The sequence below is a fragment of the Octopus sinensis genome, linkage group LG8 (genome assembly GCF_006345805.1).
Source record: "Octopus sinensis linkage group LG8, ASM634580v1, whole genome shotgun sequence".
Classification (NCBI taxonomy): Eukaryota; Metazoa; Mollusca; class Cephalopoda; order Octopoda; family Octopodidae; genus Octopus; species Octopus sinensis.
The window spans coordinates 17,801,594-17,826,593 of NC_043004.1; the positions used below are offsets into that span (position 1 = coordinate 17,801,594).

Sequence of the window (25,000 nt, forward strand, 5' to 3'; positions counted from 1 at the left end):
GAAATGACGCTCATCAGCATTTTGCCCGGCATACTAACTATTCTGCCAGCTCGATGCCTTGGTAGACGGAAACTGAAAGAAGCCCATCATATATATATTTATACAGATGTGTTTATGTGAATGTCTGTGTTTGTTCCCTACCAGTGATTGACAACCGGTGATGATATGTTTACGTCCCTGTAACTTAGCGGTTCGGCAAAAGTGACCGATAGAATAAGTACCAGGCTTCAAAATATGTAGTGCGGTCGATTCGTTCGACTAAAATTCATCAAGGCGGTGCTCCAGCGTTGCCGCAGTCTAGTGACTGAAACAAGTAAAGGACTACATACATAAGGCGATTCAGAAAATCCAGGAGAATGCCTCAATCAACACTCCATGCAAACTCCAAACTAAACAGAAAGTAGAGTAGAAACAAAACAATCCAGTAAATACAAAATACTGCGCAAAAATTGAAAACCTAGTGTATAAAATAAAGGAATAGAATTGTCTGTGGCGCACTTATTAATTAGATACGATCGTTTCAATACCCATCTTTTATATATATATATATATGCTGTATCATATAGACAAAGGTTATATTAAGCCAGTGTAGGTTTAAAAGAAAGTTCCAACCACTCACCTCATCAGGATTTTTAAGCATGTATTACTTAATACATTCAGCTGTTACATTTGCGAAGCACAAGTATGGGGTAAGGTTTTGACCTTTCATTATAGAAACGACTATTAAACCAGAGAAAATCCTGAACTAAAAAGAGGACATAAACGCTTTAGGCTGTTCTTAAATGGTTGAAATATGTTGTTGAGCTCTGTGTCTGCGTGTCTGTCTGTCTATCTGCCTGTCTATCGGTATGTATGTCTGTGTATGTGTATATGTATAAATGTATATATGAATGTATGTATATTTGTGTGTATGTACGTGTATGTATGCATGTATATATGTATGTATGAATGTATGTATGCATGTTTATTTGTATGTAAATATGGATGTATGTATGTTTGTGTGTGTGTTTGCGTTTGTTTGTATGCTTGTATGTATGCATATATGTATGCGTGTATGTATGTATGTAGATACGTATGTATGTGTATTTATGCATGTATCTATGTATGTACGTATGTATGTGTATGTATGTATGTAGTTATGCATGTATGTATGTATGTATGTATGTAGTTATGCATATGAGTGTGTATGTATTTATGTTTGTATGTTTATTCCTTTTGGTTCAAACATAAGATTTTAAAAGTATTTTATTCACCGTTTCTTTTCTATGGTTTAGCTGGATACATAAAAGTGTAGCCGTTTTGATTTTTTTCCTGTGGAGAACCCAACATGTTTATATGACTCTTTGAATTTTCCATTATTTATCATAATGCGCAGGCTTGCTACTGACCACTTGAAGATAATAGAAGTGGCACTTCATAACATACAACATTTTATGCATTAGTATTTGCTGTGTAGATAAACCATTCGTATTTCGATAGAAAATGAATTCGACAGCATTGCAAAGCATTCGTTTGGCTGTTCTAGGGAAATATATAACACCTTTCGTCATTGGAGGCGGCGAAGTGGCAAAGAATATGCTAAACGTCTTCCGGCCCTTTAAGTTTTGAGCTCAATCCCTGCCAATGGCAACTTTGCATTTCATCCCTTCGGATGTCAATGTAGTTGACAAACCATCTCCCCTGAAATTTCAGATCATGTGCTTTTAGTTGAAAGAAGAAAAAAAAATGTCAGCGTATATCACATGGTTCCGGGTTCAGTCCCACTGCGTGGCACCTTGGGCAAGTGTCTTCTGCTATAGCCTCGGGCCGACTAAAGCCTTGTGAGTGGATTTGGTAGACATAAACTGAAAGAAGCCCGTCGTATATATGCATATATGTATGCGTGTGTATATGTTTGTGTATCTGTGTTTGTCCCCCCAACATCGCTTGACAACGGATGCTGGTGTGTTTACGTCACCGTAACTTAGCGGTTCGGCAAAAGGGATCGATAGAATAAATACTAGGCTTACAAAGAATAAGTCCTGGGGTCGAGTTGCTCGACTTAAAGCGGTGCTCCAGCATGGCCGCAGTCAAATGACTGAAACAAGTAAAAGAGAAAAAGAGAAAAGAGAGAGTAAGCGATGACCTGGCAGAATCGTTAGCTCGTCTGACGGCATGTCTTCCGGATCTTTAAGTTCTGAGCTCAAATCCCATCGATGGCAATTTTGCATTTCATCATTTCAGAATCGATGAAATAAAGTACCAGGCAAGTACAAGGGTCAGTGTAGTTGACGAGCCATTTCACCTAAAATTTCAGGTCTTGTGCCTATAGTTGAAAGGAAAAAAAATATCATTGGATACGATGTCCTGACAGAATCATTAGAATGTTGGACAAAATACTTCGCAGTATCTCTTCAGCTACTACGTTCCGAGTTCCGCCGAGATTACCTTTGCCTTTCATCCTTTCCGGGTCGATAAAATGAAGTACCAGTCAAGTGTCTCCTCAAAATTACTGGCGATGAACCCTGCAACGGACCGGCGTCCTGCTTAGTTTATATGTAATAAATTGTTTATATTTCTACAACGCACAAGATATATTATTTTTTGTATAATTCCTGATAATAATTAATAGTAAAAATACAGTAGTATTTTTTTTATATACATCGAATAGCTATGAGGGAGCAGTAGAATGATATCGGAATCCAGGGGTCAATAGGAAAAATTCGTTGAGAACCACTGGACGAAACTGACTGAAAGTTCAATTTTATTTCTACTAACAGCATCGCCCGGCGTTGCTCGGGTTTGTTTCGACCCTTTAGAATTGGAATTTTTGAAAAGTAAAAGTTTTGCATTATGTAGCTTGTTATTCTCTTTAAGTGAACATTTTTCTGGTTGAAATACACCGAAAAATGGCGACACAGCAGTCAAACAATCGTAAAAAATAGTGATTTTCATAGAAAAAAAGCACCTTTTTGATGTAAATAATTTTTGGTCTTAACATGGTCCGATTTGATTTTCTTCTTCTGCGGAAGGTAGAGCAAGCCTTCTTCAATCATACTTTCAATTTTGGTCAACTTGCGCCGCAGGGTCTCGGAGGAGATAGTGTTAGTTGAAGGCTACCAAACCCGCCATACACAGACAACTTCAGCTTTATATATAGAGAGATTATAGCTGGAACATTTGAAATTTTCTAGGTTTTACTTAAAGTTTGGGTTGCTTAATATCTCTTCACATTTTGCTTGTTTCAGTCATTGGAACGCGACCATGCTGATGCACAGCCTTGAGGGATTTAGCCGAACAAATTAGCTTCCGTTTTTATCTATTTTTTTTAAAAGTCTGGTACTTATTCTGTTAGCTACTTTTGCTGAACTACACGGCTCTGCCTGCGTTCGTTTTAATCTGCATTTAATTTACCTGTTTCAAACTTTTAGAATTATCAAATTTCCTTAGATGGACATCTCCTAAAATTCTACTGAATATCGACCCTAAAACCACATGCCGAATGTTTACTCATGAACAACGAAAATAAACGTTTTATAGACACATCAGAAACATCATATTTACTTATTTGAAGAGATGTAGCTACTGTTATTAAAGGAAATATTTCCAACTGGCTGCCTTAAAGACCATACTTGCAGCGACAATATCACATGGGAAGGTAATAATTTGTAAGCATTTTGCTGCAGTAAAGGATATGTTATACAGTTACATTCACAAACTTTTATTTTATATCGCAATCACTGGCTTTGATACATACTCGTCAGTTTTATGTGTACATATATATACACATTTTCCAAGGAAATAGTTGCCATGAGTACGGTGTACGTATGCTATTTCTGTTTTTAAAGCTGTGTGCTGCAAGTAAATTTATAACTTGTACAAAGCACACTTTCTTTTCGGAAAAGGTAATTATATTTATAATATTTGAATAACCATATTTACTTTTTACTAAAATGGAGACAAACTTTTTCTGCATAGCAGCATTGGTTTTTTTATAACTACATTATTTTTATTAGAGTTAATAATAATGATGATAATAATAATAATAATAATAATGATAATAATAATAATAATAATAATAATAATAATAATAATAATAATAATAATAATGATAATAATAATAATAATGATAATGATGATGATGATAATAATAATAATAATAATAATAATAATAATAATAATAATAATAATAATGATAATGATAATAATAATAATAATGATAATAATAATAATAATAATAATAATAATAATAATAATGATAATAATAATAATAATAATAATAATTCCCGGCATCGAAACCAATACCCTGATGTAGTACAAGACTGCATGGCTCTCATGGCTTCTGATCTTAACTGATTGGAAGTGTTATCGTGTATATTGTTTTGCCTTGGTATAAAAGATGAGCTATTGCAACTATTCTGCTCAATACCACAGATTTGCTTGTCAGTTGTTTGACCATAACCAGTTGACAATGTCCCTTAGTGGCTGACGATATGTGCATCTCTGATCACGAGCAGAAGTAGTGGGGGAGCATCATAGCCATGTGTTGAGAGGGATTCTTTGGGGTTTAAATATTTCACCTCTGAAAACATGGGTGTTTCGTTCAACATCCTTAAACAAGCCTTATTCAGGGACCTTTTGAGCAGGATGGCCCCCACCTTCAAGGTCATACGCTGTTTATCCTGATATGAGATCACCATTTCGCGCACATATGTTTGTGATGCATGTGCCTAGTGTACCCTTATCAGACGGGTAGTCATGATGGGTATACTGGGCTTCGTATATTTTACCCCAGTGTCACTTTGATGGCATGCACTGCTCTCTTGCTCAATAATAATGATAATAAGAGCATGTCCCTTAGTGGCTGACGATATGTGCATCTCTGATCACGAGCCGAAGTAGTGGGGCAGCATCATAGCCATGTGTTGAGAGGGATTCTTTGGGGTTTGAATAATTCACCTCTGGAAACATGGGTGGTTCTTTCAACATACTTAAACAACCCTTATTCAAGGACCTTTTGAGCGGGATGGGCTACTCAACCTGAAGAAAATTCTAACTGGGCCCCACCTGCAAGGTCATGTGTTGTTTATCTTGATATGAGATCACCATGTCGCGCACATATGGTTGTGATGCATGTGCCTGGTGTACCCTTATCAGACGGGTAGTCATGATGGGTATATTGGGCTTCGTATATTTTACCCCAGTGTCACTTTGATGGCATGAACTGCTCTCTCACTCAATAATAATAATAATTATAATAATGAATAATAATAATAATAATAATAATAATAATAATAATAATAATAATAATAATAATAATAATAAGACACAACACACACAAATGAAAGAGAAAATAAAAAAAGAATATTATAGACGAGTTAGATCAATACTAAAAACAGAGCTCAATGCTAAAAACAAGATAATAGGTATCGACACTTTAGCTGTCCCAGTTATAAGTTACAGCTACAATATCCTTAACTGGACACGAAATGAACTGTCCAAAATAGATAGGAAAACAAGAAAAATACTGACAGGATCTAGGATGCATCACCCAAAATCTGACATAGAAAGACTATATATACAACGTATAGAAGGTGGTAGAGGCCTTATACAGCTGGAACACTACTATAAAATAACCACCATAGGACTGCAAAAATACCTACTTCAGAAGGAAGGAAAACTGATCCAGATAGCAGCAAAACACGAGCAAAACAAAAAACTGTTCTCAGTATTTAAGGAAGCTGACAAATACAAACAAGAAATCATACCACCTAATAAACACAAAGAAGAAGAAGAAGATGATGAAGAAACAACAAAAGCTATAAAACAAATGAAATCCAAACTAAAAATAGAACAGCAACGAGCCATGATAAAACGATGGCAAGAAAAGTCCCTTCATGGTAAATACTGCACTAAACTAAACGCAAAAGAAATAGACAAAGAAAAATCCCAGCAATGGTTGAGAAGCTCAGGACTCAAAGCAGAAACAGAGGGATTTTTAATTGCAGCACAAGACCAAAGCCTCCCCACCAGAAATTACCAAAAACATGTAATGAAAAGAAATATTACAAGTAACTGCAGAATATGTGGAGATGGACAAGAAACAATAAATCATATTATCTCTAGCTGCCCAGTCCTGGCTAAGAAGGAATATATTCACAGATATGACAGAGTTGGAACCTACATACATTGGAAGCTATGCCAACATTATGGAATAACAACAGAAAAAAGATGGTATAGGCACACACCAGAAAAGGTCACAGAAAACGAGAAAGCAACCATACTCTGGGATATGCTGATACACACAGATAGAGAAATTAAGGCCAACAGACCAGATATAGTTGTCAGAGATCATGAAGAAAAAAAATGCTTTCTAATTGATGTATCAATACCAGCAGATGACAACGTGTCTCTAAAAGAAATGGAGAAACTCTCAAAATACAAAGACCTGGAAATAGAGGTAACTAGAATGTGGAACCTGAAAACAGAAACAATTCCTATCATAGTAGGTGCATTAGGCATGATAAAAAAATATTCAGACAAATACATAACAAAAACACCAGGACTTACAAACACATATAACATACAGAAAATTGCACTACTAGGCACTGCACACATCCTACGCAGAACACTTTCCATACAATAACCATCAGAGCATCACAACAAATCACAGCACATACCCAAGGCACACAGAGCTGCGCTCGGTAGTGAAGTGAAAGCACGCTATAAAAATAAAACTACTGAATAATAATAATAATAATGAATAATAATGAATAATAATCTGCACACATCCTACGCAAAACACTTTCAATACTGTAACCATAAGAGAACAAACCAAACCACATCACATACTCAAGGCACACAGAGCTGCACTCGGTAGTGAAGTGAAAGCACGTTATAAAAATAAAACCACTGAATAATAATAATAATAATAATAATAATAATAATAATAATAATAATAATAATAATAATAATAACAATAATAATAATAATAACAATAATATAAGAAGTGACACCGGGGGACGTTTAAGGAAGAAGTGACACCGGGGGACGTTTAAGATGTAAGAACGATAAAACAGAGCTCCGAAATCTATCCACAAACATCGAAAACAAGGACATCGTATGGAACCAAAGATTTACTAACAAAGGATTGGACTGTATCCGAGTAAGTAATACTCATTGAAATTTATTACTATTTTCGAAACGAAATGATGTAGTTTGACTCGATATCATCTCCACCTCTAACACAACACATGTAAACATGCGTGGAACATTACGATCCATCAACACCAGATCATCCCAGACCCCAAACACCATGTACAAAGGAACTACGAAGAAATTAAATACCATCGATATTATTCAACCCAAGATTAACAATCGGGAGGTACGTACTTTAAACTTACAGCACAAAATGTACGAAAAACTACACGTGCAAAACAATGTGACAACAGAAATGAATGGACCGGTACCCTACGAAAATGACGACCGTCAAAATAATGGGCTGGACGTTGTTCCTCATGTCCCGCAAATAAAACCCAAAAGACATAAATGGACACGTGAGGAATACATTTCTATCCTACACGCATACTTCACAGCAGTGCTCTACCCAAAAAATGAAAACACAACAACACATACATATAAAATATGGAAGGAAAATAACATAAATATAGACTTGGATACAGCAATGAACCCTAATAAACTAGCTAACGTACGAAGATACATTCTCAACGCAAAAAAATATCAGAAATAGAAATAGAACATCTAAAAGAAAAAATACACCAGGAAAATGTAGATAGAAGCCACACAACAATGCCCAATAATATAAACACTGAAACAGTAAAACACGAAGACAAACGTAACATTCCCAACAAACACGATGTAAACAAAAAACAACAAACCCAGACCGTAAGGATGCATAATAATACACGACAAACAGCAAGCCAAAACACGGCAAACAAACATATAAATAAGAAAGAAAGCGACACAAATCTAAAACCTGGAAACAACGAAGGGGAGCCTAATGATTATGATAATATAAAAAGTAAAATAATCAAAGAACTGAAAACCACAGAGCTCAAAATGGACCACCGACCATACCTCCCAAAAATCAAAATAGACGAAACAAGAACACCAATTATAAACAGCATAAACCTAGCTGTCACGGAACTAATAGCCACTGAAACAAAAAGCGATATCACTGAGCTAAATTATTTAGTATATGCAGCAGCCACTGCAGCCACAAAAGAAGCTGGATACTCACTCAGACCCATCCAAACAGGAGTACCACCACCCAAACAAACCCTGTGGATAAATAACATCCAAAATAAAATACAAAAAAATGAGAAAAGATCTGTCGATTCTTAATGAAATCAGTAGACAATCATCGCTACTGAGCAACAAAAAGAAAACAAAAATACTCCGCTAATATAACATTACAGAAAAAGATTTACCTGAGATAAAAGAAAAGCTGAAGCAAGATATCCTTGCCAAAGCACAAAGGATCCTCCGGTACGAGAAACGCCAGCGCTTCTTTGAACAAAACAAAAAGTTCAACTCCAACCCCAAAAAGTTCTACCAAGAACTTGGCAAAAATAAAATAGAAATCACTGCAGCACCAACGGCAGAAGAAGTGGAAGAATTCTGGAGAGAAATATGGTCGGCGAACTAACAACCAAAAACAAGGAGTATTAAAACAACAAACTCAGCATCTGAGCAACTTTGGACCCCCATATCAACTGAAGAGGTCACCCAGGCACTGCAAAGACTAAGCAACTGGAAGGCACCTGAGCATGACAAGATCCCCAACTTCTGGTTGAAATATCTAACATGAATGCACAAAAGGCTGTCTGAAAACTTTAACAGCATACTAGCAGAGCCAGAGACAATGCCTGAATGGCTCACGAAGGGGAAAACCATCTTAATTCCCAAATCAAATGAGACAGCAAAACCAGAAAACTACAGACCAATAACCTGTCTCCCTACAATGTACAAGGCATTTACTGCAGTGATATCGCAAAGGTTGAACAAGCACCTGGACGAAAACAACCTGTTTCCAGAAGAGCAGAAAGGATGCCGCAAAGGCTCATATGGCTGTAAAGATCAACTAATGATTAATAAAGCCATAACTGAAGACAGCCACTGAAAGAAGAAAGGCCTCAGTATGGCCTGGATCGACTACAAAAAGGCGTTTGGTAGCATCCCCCACACATGGATCCTCGAAACACTAGCCATTAACAAAGTAGCACCAACAATTATAAAATTCATAGGGCATTCTATGAATAAATGGCAAACAGTGCTACGTTTCTGCGTTCAAATCCTAGCGAGATCAGCTTCACTTTTCATCCTTTCGAGATTCGATTTACTGGGATCGAGGTAGCCAACTTGCCCCTTCCCTCAAAATTATTGAGTTATTATCAACACTTTAACCACAATTCATCACGACCATCACCTCTAGCATCACTAAGACCAACAAGAATAGCAGCACAACATCCTCCACCGCCATCAACACCACCATAACCATCATCCCACCCTCAAACAACCAGTAAACACAACATTCACCACCATCACCACCACCACCACCACCGCCGCCGCCACCACCGCCGCCGCCACCACCACCACCACTATCACAACTACAACAAACGCCAATTCTGCAACCTCTACCACACCAATACAATCTGCATCACCACCGCCTCCATTACAGCTACTATTACTACAACCAAAACCACTACCACCACCACTACCATCACCACCCTCACCAACGCCACCATCAAAGCACACTTAACTACCCTCACCACCACCACCACCACCACCACAACCCTTAACATCATCATTGTTACCACCACTACCATCACTACCGCCACTACCAAACACACCACCACCACCACCACCACCACCACAACCATCACTACCCTCACCAACGCCACCACCAAAACACACTTAACTACCCTCACCACCACCACCACAACCATCAATATCATCATTGTTACCACCACTACCATCACTACCGCCACCACCACCACCACCACCCTCACCAACGCCGCCATCAAAACACTTAACTACCCTCACCACCACCACCACCACAACCATCACTACCCTCACCAACGCCACCACCAAAACACACTTAACTACCCTCACCACCACCACCACAACCATCAATATCATCATTGTTACCACCACTACCATCACTACCGCCACCACCACCACCACCACCCTCACCAACGCCGCCATCAAAACACTTAACTACCCTCACCACCACCACCACCACAACCATTAACATCATCATTGTTACCACCACTACCATCACTACTTCCACCACCAAAACACACCACCACCACTACCATCACTACCCTCACCTACGCCACCACCAAAACACACTTAACTACCCTCACCACCATTAACAACATCATTGTTACCACAACCATTAACAACATCATTGTTACCACTACTACCATCACTACCACCATCACAACTTTCACTGCCGCCGCCCTGCCACCGCAGCTCCAGGCACCATTAACACCGCCATCGCTGCCATCACCAAGACTACCAACGCCATTACCCGCTACGAAAGACATTACTTTGATCTGTACCATTTGGTTGTTGGTGATCTTCGTATTAGTTGTGTCGCTATCATTATTACTGTTGCTAGCTGAATGTTGTATAAGATAAGGATTGTATTGTTAGAAAGGGTTACGAGGGCGGTTTGGGACAACGAAAGCAGCAGAAAGAAGGGGTGGCGGCGTGTAGCAGCAGCGGTGGTATAGAGCGACAAACTGCAACGGCACGGTTTGATTCAATCATGAACGACATTTGTTAATGGGACTGTCAAGTGCTTCCTTGTTATGGCCTGTATTTTAATATTGATTTATGGCATAAGCAAAAACACGTCGGATTTGCAAGAAATTTAGAGAGAGATTAAACGACGTTAAGGATTCAGTCCGTTTGATTGCTGCTTTTTAATATTTGTTTGAAATGCATTCTTCGTGTAGGTTGTATTTGTTGTTGTTGTTGTGGTAGTTGTTGGTTTTCCTTAGCATAATGTTAATCCTCATCACGCAGTCCAATGATCAAAGGCGTTCCAGCCTTGATTCTCTTAGCTTTTTAATAAGTGGCCTTAACGAATAGTAATAATAATAATAATAATAAAGATTTTATTTATCTGCCATAAGGGCGAAGGGTGAGGGGGCAATACAAAGACAGACATAGAGTGTTGGGGTTTACATATAATGGAATGATTAAAAAAAACTCTAAGCCGATTTCGGCGTATGGGCGTTCGAAGGAAAGAATTATATTTAAAAAGGGGATCTTTTCATTTTGGCTGCACATGCGGAAATTTCAAAGTTTAGCGAAAATTTTAAAATATGGTGTACTGATGTAATTTTTTACGCTAAATTTCGGGAGAAAAAAATGTTTTTAAAAAGTTACAGAGGTTTCATTTTTGATCATTTTTATCCAGTTAGTAATTGGAAGCTGTCATTTTGTGAGTGACAGCATGCGTTGTCAACTGTAAAGGAATAAAATATTCTTTTCTACCCTAGGCACAAGGCCCGAAATTTTGGGGGACGGGCCAGTCGATTAGATCGACCCAAGTGCGTAACTGGTTCTTAATTTATCGACCCCGAAAAGATGAAAGGCAAAGTCGACCTCGGCGGAGTTTGAACTCAGATCGTAAAAACAGACGAAATACCGCTAAGCGTTTCGTCCGGTTTGCTAACCTTTCTGCCAGCTCACCGTCTTAAAACAAATGAAATATTGGCGGCATTCTGCTTTACGTACGCCATATAACCTCTCATAACTTTTTGATGTTTTGGAATTTTCAGAAAATTTTTACGAAGTAATATTCTACACACGGGAATTCGAACAATTATACAAAAACAAAGAAAAATAATTTGGTGCATGTGTTAAAGCCTATTTAGCTGTTATTTTTAGCACATCTCACAACTACCATTTAATAAGCGAAAAATGATCGCGTGTGTAAATAGCTTGGTAACGACTTGGCTTGTTACTATGGAAACAGGCTTGCTACTATGGAAATAATCTGTGGATTACGATTGGCTAAAATTACTCAAAATTTGCAAACTTTAATGTTATTAACTCTTTATTGATTTATGGCGAAAATGATCCACTTGGATCTATCTAGGTAATAAAACTTTCCAAAAAGCTTACATTATATTGTAGGGATTTAGTGATTGTTTCAACTTATCCTTATACCTTAGCAGTTACCTTCAGTTACTGCGGAATCCCTCTACTTGTTGACCATGCAAAATAATTTTCGAAATGCGATCATCCGGCAACTTTACCTTTCATCTCTTTCAAAGCGGATAAAATGAGTACTAATCTAGGGTGTTGGATTAGTGGAACTTTAAAACCAACAGACTGGACATCTTATAATATTGACTGGACATCTTATAGTATTATAGTAACTCATTGCGTTTTAAGATCAAGTCATGACAAGGCCTACTTGATCGTTAGACTTATTCATTGCGCAGTTTAACAGCACTATTTAGAACCTTAAGTACCCTTAACAGAGAAGCTCATTCTGTTCATTTTGTAGCGAGAATGTAGCTGGGTTCTTCGGGTGCAAGTGCATGCCGAGAGTAGGCCTATACATCTGAGTTATTTCCACTTACACCTATCCATCTTTCATCAAATTCACTCTCCTCTCAACCTTCGTCTTACTCTCTCAATGATAAGGATTTGGTGAAAGTGTAAAGGGATTTTTCTCTAGTCCTTTCAAATGTATTCTCCATGCAATCTTTTTAGCCATGTCTACACAAAAAAAAAAGAAAAAGTCTTTTCCTTTCCCGGTCAAAGGAAGGTGGTTGGGGGAAATCCTCATGACAAACAGTTGCCGATGTCTCGGCCCCTGTAGATGTCTGTTCATTTTCCACAGCATATCGATCTCCTTGCGTCCAGGAAGTTATCATGAAACGAGCCTTCTGACTAGTGGAACGCATTTCCTGCCTCATCACGCCAAAATGGCGGCGCTCTAATCTGGCCAGATTAAAATGAAGGCAAGGCAAGATAGTCAAGGCAAGATAGTAATAAATAATGGGACTGGTTTTCGTGGACTCTCCTGACATAAACGAAAGATGGGGGTTTCTAACATCTTGGTGAACAACCTGCACAGACGATTTGTTTACAGTGAGGAAATTCTTGTGCTGTACATTAGCTCACTGCTTCCACCAAATAAACATTACCTGTACAGGTGCACAGAATGCCACATGTCTAGGTTATCAGAGGTCGACGTAAAATGAAGTGTTTTGGTCAAGGACACAACATATCGTCCGGCCCAGGATTCGAAACGTGATTTTGTATTCGTGAGCAGTAACCGCTAGACCACGCGACTTCACTACGGTTATCGTTACAGTTATAATTACGTTTATCAGTTCAAGGCGGCGAGCTGGGAGAACCGTTTGCGCACCGGTCAACAACGCTTAGGGATATTTCCGTCGGCTTTACGTTTTGAGTTCAAATTTCACCGAGGTCGACTTTGCCTTTCATCTTTTCTGGGTCGATAAATTAGGGATAAGCTGAGCACAGGGGTCAATGAAATCGACTAGACACCTCACCCATACAATTTCAAGCCTTCTGCCTATCGTAGGAAAGGTAATTCCGTATATCTGTAAAATTCTCAGGGGTCTTTATAGAAGAAGGCAAGGTGGTTGAGTGACGTTCGTTCCTTTTTCAATGTCGTAATTGGCGACACAGTTAAAATAACTTGGTAAGCAAACAGGAATAAAAACCCGGTTTCTAAGCTCATCTCCTCTGTATGTAACTTTTACACTTTCTACAGCAGCGTTCAGTTACTTTTGATAGTACCGCTGTCGATTTGACAACAACCCAGTTTAGCGTTAATTAAACATGAGAAAGTATAAATAGGAAAAAAATGAAAGAAGCTGAACTGATTCCAACCGATATAATTGGAAAAGAAAGAAAAAAACGAACATTCTAAATCCTTTTCATCTAAGTTCTTACAATTGAAACTGTCAAGCAACAAATGAAATCACGTGAAAATGCGCTTTACGAGATATAATTGTATAAAAAAAAGAGAAAGAGAAGAAAACATTATCAGAGCAAGCGTCTTTAATATAATCGAAGTGAATTTTGGACAAATATTCTCTTCGGGAATGATGTGTTGAGTGTGTGTGTGTGTGTGTGTGTGTGTGTGTGTGTGTGTGTGTGTGTGTGTGTGTGTGTGATTTTCTGCGTTTTCTCTTAGATTAATGAATATTTCTTTAAGAAATTATAGACATTTGATTTGGCACACATCAAAGTATATATTTCTTTCATATATCGGTTAGCGTGCAAATTTTCAAACGTGTGTACATTTTTCAGTATTGGTATATTTGTTGCACATACTATATAGATTAAGTTACTGAACGTACAACACACACACACACTACACGTGTGTACTTTCATATACATGCTTATGTGTTTATATCTGTATGCATATGTATATATATATATATATATATATATATATTATATATATATATATAATATATATATATATATATATATATACATATATACATATACATAAATATACACGGACATATGTATGTATATATATATTATATATATATTTACATATATATACATATACATATATATACATATACATATATATACACGCACATATGTATGTATGTATGTATGTATGTAGGAAGATATTGATATGACATTTATTAACCTGTTACGATCGTTACAATAACAGATGGATCGATTTAAAATGCTGGAATATATATACAAAAGCTATTGTTCGATTGCATATGATATTACATGAAAATCCAATCCTGTCATTTCATCATGACTTTCAAACGTTGGATTTGAAAGCATTTAGGCGCAATGTTGTCACCTCGGTCATTTATACGCCATAGAAACCGATTAAGCAGTCTCAGGGCTCGAAAAACAAGATATGATTTACAAACAGCAGATATACGCTACTACCTCAAGTACCTGTAGCACGAAAGATACGATACCTCCTTCTGTAATGAGATAAATTCCAGGCCGACTGAGTGACAGAATTTGAGCGCTGTGCGCGACGCCTCGACGTATTCGTTCTATTTTTGTGTTCAAGTCGCTGACTTAATTCATCGTCCGGTTTCACATCATCACACGGAACTTGGGTTCCTCGAATGGAGTCATTCTGCTGCAAGTATTTGGGATAGGTTCTCAGTTTGAGGGGATCTTTCTCTCTTCCTCCTCCCAAGTCTTGGAGGTTCTGGAAAAAATAAAAGTTCATGGGCTACACGCTTCTTTCTTTGACAAAAAGGTTAAAGAAAACAAATGATGTTTTCTTCGCTCGAGGCATTGTTGTTGTTTTTTGTTGCTAGTGGTGGTGGTGGTGTAAGTGGTGAGGTGTTAAGGCTGCAGACCTGTGTATATATTATTTTATCCTTTAACTTGATTAAGTCATTTGACTGCGGCCACGCTGGATCACCGCCTAATCGACCCGAGGACTTATTTCTTTAGGCTAGTACTTATTCTATCGGAATCTTTAGCCCAACCACTAGGTTATAGGGACACAAGCGCACCAGCACCGGTTGTCAAGCGGTGATGTAAACACACACACACACACACACACACACACACACACACACACACACACACATATATATATATATATATATAAATATATACATATATATATATATATATATATATATATATATATAGGTCGGGCTTCTTTCAGTTTCCGTTTGCCAAATCCACCCACAAGGTTTTGATCGGCCCGAGGATATACTAGAAGACACTTGCCAAGGTGTCATGCAGTGAGACTGAACCCGGAACTATGTAATTGGAAAGCAAGCTTTTTACCATACTGCCATTCCGGCGCTTATATATTTCTATATATATATATATATTCGTATATATATATATATATATATATATATATATATGTATGTATTCGTATATATACACACTGAGGCTTGACTGTATTTAAGAAATTCGCTTTGCACAAATGGGATAGAAAATCTTCAAAACGTACATATTCAAACACACATACACACGCGCAAGTGCCTATGTTCGCCTATAAATAAACTTAGAATTAAAGTTTAACCGAATATTCAAAAATAATACTTGTGTATAATCCCTACATATATACACATACATAGTAATAAAACGAATACACACAACATAACCTGCACATTCGTACACACGTGTACTCACACGACATCAAATGTGCACATTCAACATGTAATACACACAGATATTCACAGGCAATAAAACGTATACACACACAATAAAACATACACACAAAAAATATATTGCAGATACGCAACGCAGAATGCACACATATGCATATGCGAAATACATAGCGCACACGCAATACAAACATACATTCAAACAGCTGTATTGTAAAAATCTGTACACATAAAAAATATATTATACACACACACACACTACATAGTACACTCAGTCATATACACCAAACAAAATACATACACACACAAAATATATTGTGCACACATGGTTCCGGGTTCAGTCCCACTGCGTGGCACCTTGAGCAAGTGTCTTCTACTACGACCTCGGGACTACCAAAGCCTTGTGAGTGGATAAGGTAGACGGAAACTCTGTGTGTGTGTGTGTGTGTGTTTGTCCCCCCAACTTCGCTTGACAACCAATGCTGGTGTGTTTACGTCCCCTTAACTTAGCGGTTCAGCAAAAGAGACCGCTAGAATAAGTACTAGGCTTACAAAGAATAAGTCCTGGGGTCGATTTGCTCGACTAAATGCTGTGCTCCAGCATGGCCACAGTCACATGACTGAAACAAGTAAAAGAGTAAAGGGTAAAAGAGTATGCATATATTGCAGACAGGCGAAGGCATAGCTATGTGACTGCGAAGTTTGTTCTGCAACTACATGCTTTCGAGTTGCGTTCCACTGCGCGGCACCTTGAGCAAATATATTCTACTATAGGCCCGGATCGACAAATGCCTTGTGAAGAAATTTGGTAAACAGAAATTTTTCGGAAGCCTCTCTTGTGTGTGTGTGTGTGTGTGTGTGTGTGTGTGTGTGTGTGTGTGTGTGTGTGTGTGTGTGTGTGTGTGTGTGTGTGTGTGCATGTGTACATATATATATATATATCAAATAAAAGACAGAAGATGGAATATACGAGAATTTATTGTTAATCACGACAATTGTTTCGATACATCTAGCATCAATTCCTCTAGGGTGGGACACTCAACAACTGGTTCAGGAGCATCCAGTGGTGCAGATGTATCATCTCGTCAGGTGATGAATGTGTATGTGTGTGTGCATGTTTGTATGTGTATGTGTGTGCGTGCATGTGTACGTTTATATGTGTGTCTTTCTGTGTTTGTCGCCCCACGACAGTTAGACAACTGTTTTACGTCCTCTAACTTAGCAGGTCGCAACCGACACAATGGATATGAGACTGAGAAAAAAGGAAAATCAAGTAATGTGGATTTGTTCGACTAAATCCATAGAAATCAGCACTCCAGTATGATCACAATCCAATGATTGAAACTAGAAAGAGATAAAATACACGAAACAAACAACGCAAAATACACGCGTGCACGCACGTACGCAAACAATACTCACACACACACACACACACACACACACACACACACACACGCGTGTGTACGAATGTCCAGAAATATGAAATATAAAATTACATAGATGGTAATGTGTGCGCTGAATAGCCAAGTTATAGGAGCCTATGAGACGCTATGTCACTACTTACATGACCGCCACCAACTACAAAAAAATCAGCAGTAACACTGCTTCAACCGAACGGAGTAGCTTCATTATGTTACCTTTTCCTCAAGGAGGGAAGGACACTGTCCATAGATCTTCTTTTCTTTTTCTATGGCAGTATTTCCATTTCTGTTGTTTATCGCGTTGTTGCTTTTATAGCGAATTTAGTGGTTGAGATATCAGAAGCATTAACATTCGTAACTCTACCTTCACATTGCTCTACTAGAAGCAGTGGAGATACTGTTGTTCGTGTGTAAGATGGCTCCAATGTTTTCTTCGTTTTTAGAAAGTATAGGACCGACAAGTAAATCTGTTTGGGGCCAGCTGTGTATTAATACACAGGTAGGAGGGAAAGACGGACAGGATATCTCCTATGTCAGGGGCTTCTTCAAATCTACACTGGCAGTTTTAAAATTGTTTTCAAAACATATTTAACAAACGGTTATTGGGACAGATTGCGGTGAAAAACGAGGGTGACTTATTTATTAATTGCTTGGTTACCTCTTCTAAGCAGTAATAACAATTTGGACGACCGTAGTCGACGAGAGTAAAGAAATTTCAGGAGAAAAGGTGCCAGTGAAGAACTAGTGTGGATTTCAGGATTTCATATGTGATACTATTTTTTAAATGCCAAACTTTTTTTTACATGAGCACCTACAAAAATAGATAAAATTAAAGGAAAATCAAGAATATTGGGATGGAATGTGGAATCCAAATTTTAATAAGAATGAAGAACTGTGGAAAGGAAAAGGAAAATTACCGAAAGCATTGCAAGCACGATCAGCAAATCTAGCAAAGAACTCGTAAGAGCACATGAAGAACTGCAATGAGAGAAAGCCTCTTGTGCTGAAAAGGACTCCAATTTCCGGAAAAGCATTTGACCAGTATCTATGGATATAAAGTAACATTCTATGAGTTGGTAAGCAGGGCGTCGTTAATTATTTCTTTCTTTCTATTCTAGGCACAAGGTCTTGAAAATTTTGGGGGAAGGGGACTAGTTGATTACATCGACCTCAGTGTGTAACTGGTACTTATTTCATCGACCTCGAAAGAATAAAAGGCAAAGTCGATCTCGGCGGAATTTGAACGCAGAACGTAGCGACAGACGAAATACTGTTAAGCATTTCGCCCGGTGTGCTAACGATTCTGCCAGCTCGCCGCCTTATTATCAACTGATAGAATAGCTGCTAGAGAGGAAGAACATTAGTTCTCCAAAGTAAAATTAGCAGCCTTCAAATCTACAGATGTATAACTTACTGCAACTTATCATAAAAAGGTAATCCATACTTTACAACAGCACCATTATACACCTGGACAATAATGATATGTAACGAAAGATGCTGAAAGGGTACCAGAAAGTGATTCACACCTGCAAAGAGCTGCTGTTAATGAACCAGGTTACTATTCAACAATAAAAAAAAGAAAAATAACTTTAGCATGGCGCGGACCGATTACCGAAAATTATTTGCTGGTTTATTACTCATCGATACATTAAAATCTTCGATACTTACAAGGTACCTCACCCAGACTGTATCAAAATAAAGCACTAACATATGACTACAAGACAAGATAATTAAAACCAGCTTATAAGAAGGATATTTCATTATATTCTGTATTCTTCTGTCTAACTCTGACTCATACCCATCTGATTTGCTATTTGCTATCTCGGGGCAAAGCGGCCACTGTGCTATTGTGAGTTTCAAATTCTTAAGTAGTCACAATAATGGTGGAGATGAAATTCGTAGTTATTAACTATATTGCCACAGAAATATTACATCAAGTAACAGCTTTACTGAGCGGATTATTAAATGAGTTTTTTTTCATTAAATGAAGAAAATGTAGTCTTTTATTTTTTTGTCACCATTTATTAGGAGATTTTAAGCAGCAAGCGTCAGGAATCATCACAGGCTTCATTTATACCTTGCTACTTTTAAGTCGAGATTTCCACCGCCATTAAATATTGTGAAGAAACCATACGAGTTGCCGTTATTACAGTTTTGCAAAAAAAAAAAAAAAAACTGTGTGTGACAAAGATTAGTTGGAAATAGTGAACACGCGTCAGATGATACAATACAACAGCTCTAGAATTAGAAGGGGCCCGGATGAAAGCTAATCTAGATAATTCCTAATCGACACAATTATTATAAAATGTGGTTTCACAGCCTGCATAACGTTATCAACTTAATTGTAATGACTCCTTTCATCTATCAACGATTAGGAACGATTATAAACACTTCTGTTGGAGTAGTAAGATTAATAATTGACAAAATTACTCTGCCAAGAAATCTCTTTGTCATTACCGGAAAAAAGGTTACTCAAAGGTAACTGATCTAGTAGAGTAGTAGTAGTAGTAGTAGTAGTAGTAGTAGTAGTAGTAGTAGTAGTAGTAGTAGTAACAACAACAACAGGAAATTGGAATAGAGTGCCCAGTAAAACTGTTACAAAATGTTTGCCTCCTTGGCACGGCCAGAATAATCAGGAAAGTATTGGATAGCTGTAAAGAACGGATTAGCATGGCACCGTAGGTTGCAGGCAGCAAACCTGCTACGCATGCGAGACTCCAGGGGCTCCAACAAAACCTGTGATAAGAAATAATAATGATAATAATAATAATAATAATAAATAATAATATAATAATATAATAATAATATATAATAATAATAATAATAATAATATAATAATAATAATAATATAATATAATAATAATATAATAATAATAATAATATAATAATAATAATAATAATAATAATAATAATAATAATAGAGTAAAAATTAAAAGAAGAGTGCCATTGTCATCAAGTGAACGATATTTCGACATCTTGTGTGTCTTCAACTGGTTCAAAAAATATATTTGTCAATCTACTTCATTTTGGTTAATATATAAAGGATTGAGGTAACTCCTCCTGAAGATATAGAGTCAAAATTAAAAGAAGAGTGCCATTGTCATCTAGTGAACGATATTTTTAATTTTGACTCTATATCTTCTGGAAGAGTTACCTCAATCCTATATATATTATTATTATTATTATTATTATTATTATTGTTAATAATAAAAATAATAATAATAATAATAATAATAATAATAATAATAATAATAATAATAGTAATAATAATAATAATAATAATAATAATAATAATATAATGATGATAATGATAATAATAATAATAATAATATATAATAATAATAATAATAATAATAAATTAAAGCATCAGTATAATAAACTGGAAGATCAGTTTAATTAAGAAACTTAGATAGAAATCCCAAAAAACTATTGACAGCATCAGCATACCGAAGTCACCACCACAAAGCAGGCGCAGACACAATCTATCTACCCAGCTTAGAAGGAAGCCGTGGTCTGATACAAATAGAGGACTATTGTAAAATGATAACAGTTCGACTAGAAAAGTCCTTACAAACCAAAAGTGGAAGGCTACTGCATGTAATATAGCAATACGAGAAAAGAAAGCTCTAGGAGGTGACAAAATACATGAGAAACAAACTACACTGATACACTGACCTCAGATGACAACATTGTAGAAATAGCCAAAGAGACAAAAATAACATGGAAACAAAATTACAAAACAAACTAAACAAAAGAAATGGAGAAAAAATATCACTACATGGTCAATGCTCTGTTAGGTCTGACAGATATGAAGTGAGCCTGAGTAAAAACCAACAATGTCTCAAAAGCTCTGGACTAAAAGCTGAAATGCAAGGACTGATTCTCGCTGCATAAGGCCAATGTTTGACAAAATAATGAAAAATAATGAAAACAGGACCTAACACCCAATGGAGAATGTGCAACGATCACAATGAGACAGTCGACCGCATCATCTCCGGTTGGCCAGTCGCAGCCAAATCTGAATATATACATACTGATACGACGGAGTAAGTAGTTACATCCACTTGACAATATGCCAGCACTATAACATAAAAACTGACAATAAATAGTATAAACAGGCGCCAAAGTAGGTACAAGATAACGACCTGGCCACAGTCATCTAGAATATGCCTGTTCAAACCGACATAGAAATAAAAGCCAATCGTCCAGACATAATAATCAAGGAGTGGGGAAAAACACCTGCTTACTGATAGACATGGCCTGAAAGGAAAAAGAAAGGAGGAGCTAAGATCTCGTATAATAGAACAATAGAGAATTGAAAAGCATCTAATTATATATATATTATATATATATATATATACATACATACATACGTACATACATACATGCGTACATGCATACATGCATACATGCTTACATGCATGTATATGCATGCATGTATCTATGATCTGTGTATATATTTTTGTGGTGTTGCTTTTAAAGACAAAAATTATTGTAATATCAAATTTTGAAGACGCTATTGTGCAGCTTTAATTCTGGAACAAAATTTAATGACACTCAAAAAGTCTGGGTCTAACTACATTACTAATAAACTATCCTCATATTGTTAAAGTTTTTGATAAAATTATAAACTTATAATTATTTTCAGTTGATTTTATTTCAAAAAATGAAAAGATATCTATTTCGGGGAAATCCAACCCTTTATTAAAAAGGGTCACAAGAGAGGCCAGTAGTTTACTCTGACGTGCCACCGTTTTCTGGAATATATATATATAAAAAACTAAGAATGGAGGTAGTTTGTTCACAAATTGTTAACCAACTGACTCCTTGTATTTATCTCTTATTTTCCCTTTCAATTTCAGTAAATAACATCTCAAAATATAATTCAAACAAGAATTTGTATTTAAAACAAGGTTCTCAGCAAATCATATATGTCAACTCATGAAAGTTAGACAGTAATTCAACTTGTAAGCATAGTAACCGAAGATCTCAATTAAAGTCTGTAAGTCTCTAATTCTTATCAGACTTGGGAATAAATCAATGGCGTTGTATTACATACTGTTCAGAGGCATTAGTCAATGCGTGAAACTTAAATAGCCTTGTGAAAAACGATTCGTTGAAGTTTGACAATCTCCGTATATCCAAATGGGAATTATTTCTCCCGGAGCCTTACATTCGATGAAATCTCTTTCACTAACAACGACTAACTGCATACCAAATAAATGATTTATTCTTTTTTTTCTAAAAACGTGATTCAAATAGTGGATCACAAACTGTTCAGCGAATGCCTAGGAGAAATATTTGAAATATTTTCTTGAGGAAATATATTCGCCAACTGAAAACATATCATGAACCTGACCATCTTATATAGTAGATGCCAACACTAAGTTTGTAACTATTAGATTCAGTGAAGGAAGAAATGATACAGTAGATTACAAAAAGCTTGCACTTTACTTTACTCAATATATTACTGATCTTGCCTTTACGATATGATGTAAATTAGGTCAAAGAGTGAGCTTAATAGTGTTTCATTTCTTAGAAATTAATTGATAACATATTCGTGTAAGTGATCTAAATTCAACATTAGTATATGTTAATGTCAGTATTGTACGTGGAACCTCTATTGAAGAACATAAACAAAATTTCGATAAGTTTAATAAAGCTTTCACTTTAATCTAAGTGAAAATGAGTGCATTTATAACATGTGAACTATCCATTTTCTGGGATACAATTTTTGTTCAGCTACTCTATAGTGAGAAAGACAGAGGCACTTAGGAACGTTGTCCTGAATGTTCTACATTTTCTGGTTGGTTTCACATAGTTATGATAAAGTAAGCTCGCTTTTATGAATTTCTCATCTCCCTTCAAAATTTAAGTGTTGCATTTCGAGCTCTTAATGATACACTATGAACAATTAATGGGTCTGAAACACTCTCAGTTGATCATATATAATTGCTAGGAAAGAATCGTTCTCTAACTTAAATTTCAAAGGTATTAACTACTCATGAACAGAAACACCCGTCGATGTAAAGAGTGACTGTAGCCATTATAGGAAGGGTCAGAAAGTGGTGACATAGGTTTTTTGCAAAGTATTTTCAACTATTAATAGGTCAAACAGTTGCTTGTTTTTCATATAGTTTTGTCCCAAACAAGGCCCGAGGCCATTATAGCATAAGAGATAAAGTAAAGAATGAGTCCTGCACATTCAAAATATATTGATTGATAGAAATCTTAAAAAACTGAATATCATAGACCAGAGGGAAATAAGACAATTGTAATGAGCTCCTGCAGTTTGGGAAAGATGTTATTAGAATAAAAGGACTTACGTCAAACAAGAAACTCAACCGAAAAACGAAGAGTCTGGGGTGAGAATTGTATCTTTAATTTTTCAGCAAATAGCGGTCAGCGAAGATCAGAAATACAGAATTACTTCGTTGTTGATTGGAATTATGTCGACATATGATATATTGTGTCAACTTCGAGAAAAGAAACGCTTTGGTTTGATGCCAAAATTTCTTGTGCTTCTTCAAATTTTGTTTTATTTATCAACTTCGTGAATATACTTGTTATCCTGGTGTCCGTCGGTATTATCAAAATATGAAATTCAAAAATTTTCATTTCAGCTTAAATTATATAAACCACCAAAAGATCCAGCCCCTGTTGCTGCATGGCGGCCACTGTGCTTCAGTGATCCTGAGCGTTATTTCAGCTGTGTACAAGTTCTTGGCAAGGTTTCCTATGCTGGACAGGTCAAAGGATGGTGGCCATCTATTTAGTTGCAACTTACTAATTAACTAATTGAAGTGCCAAATTCGTTTTCTAAAATTAATTGAAGTGCGAAATTTACTTTCTGATATTAATAAACGAATTATTTTGTTGTATAATTCAATGATTTTTCAATGGGCCTTGAGTTTATGTATGCCGTATTGTTTTCCCTAGATATGCCGAAGAAGCCGGTGGAATAGCATGCGCAGTGGACTGGGAGTCACGTGACCACAGTATGACTACCTACATAACAACCATATTCGTCGTTTGTTTTCTAATTCCGCTCCTAATCATCTCTGTCTGTTACGCCCGGGTCTGTTTGTTCATCCGAAAATTAGGACACGGCACGCAGGAGAACCCCGAGTGGACTAATCAAAAAGATGTAACAAAGGTATTTTCTTTCTCTCTCTCTCTCTTCCCCCACCCTTGTCTCTTTGTCTTTCTTCTTTGTACACATTGTGACTCAGTGGTTAGGTGTTGCACTCACGATTGCAAGATTATGGTTTCGAATCCCAGACCAATGGCTGCGTTGGGATTTTGGGCCCAAAACTTCACTCAGCTGTAAATGAGTAACTCTACGATAGACTGCGTCCTATCAGGGTAATGTTGTGATCTTCGTTACTTATACATCTTGGAAATCAGGTAAATGTCCCTGTGAGTCATAGGACTCGAGACTTTGTACACACT

At 36.7% G+C, this 25,000-nt stretch overlaps 1 protein-coding gene across 2 annotated transcripts in view; it reads left to right on the forward strand.

Annotated features, from left to right (window-relative positions):
* The window catches only part of LOC115215156 (visual pigment-like receptor peropsin), a 411,604-nt gene that overhangs the window by 324,396 nt on the left and 62,208 nt on the right, over positions 1 to 25,000 (forward strand). For both annotated transcript variants that reach the window (XR_005000308.1, XM_029784329.2), the window contains exon 5: positions 24,488 to 24,704. Coding sequence is in view for 1 of the 2 variants with exons in the window: in XM_029784329.2 (XP_029640189.1) it covers positions 24,488 to 24,704 (217 nt within the window). In the remaining variant the exon portion in view is untranslated. The remainder of the gene's footprint in view (positions 1 to 24,487; positions 24,705 to 25,000) is intronic.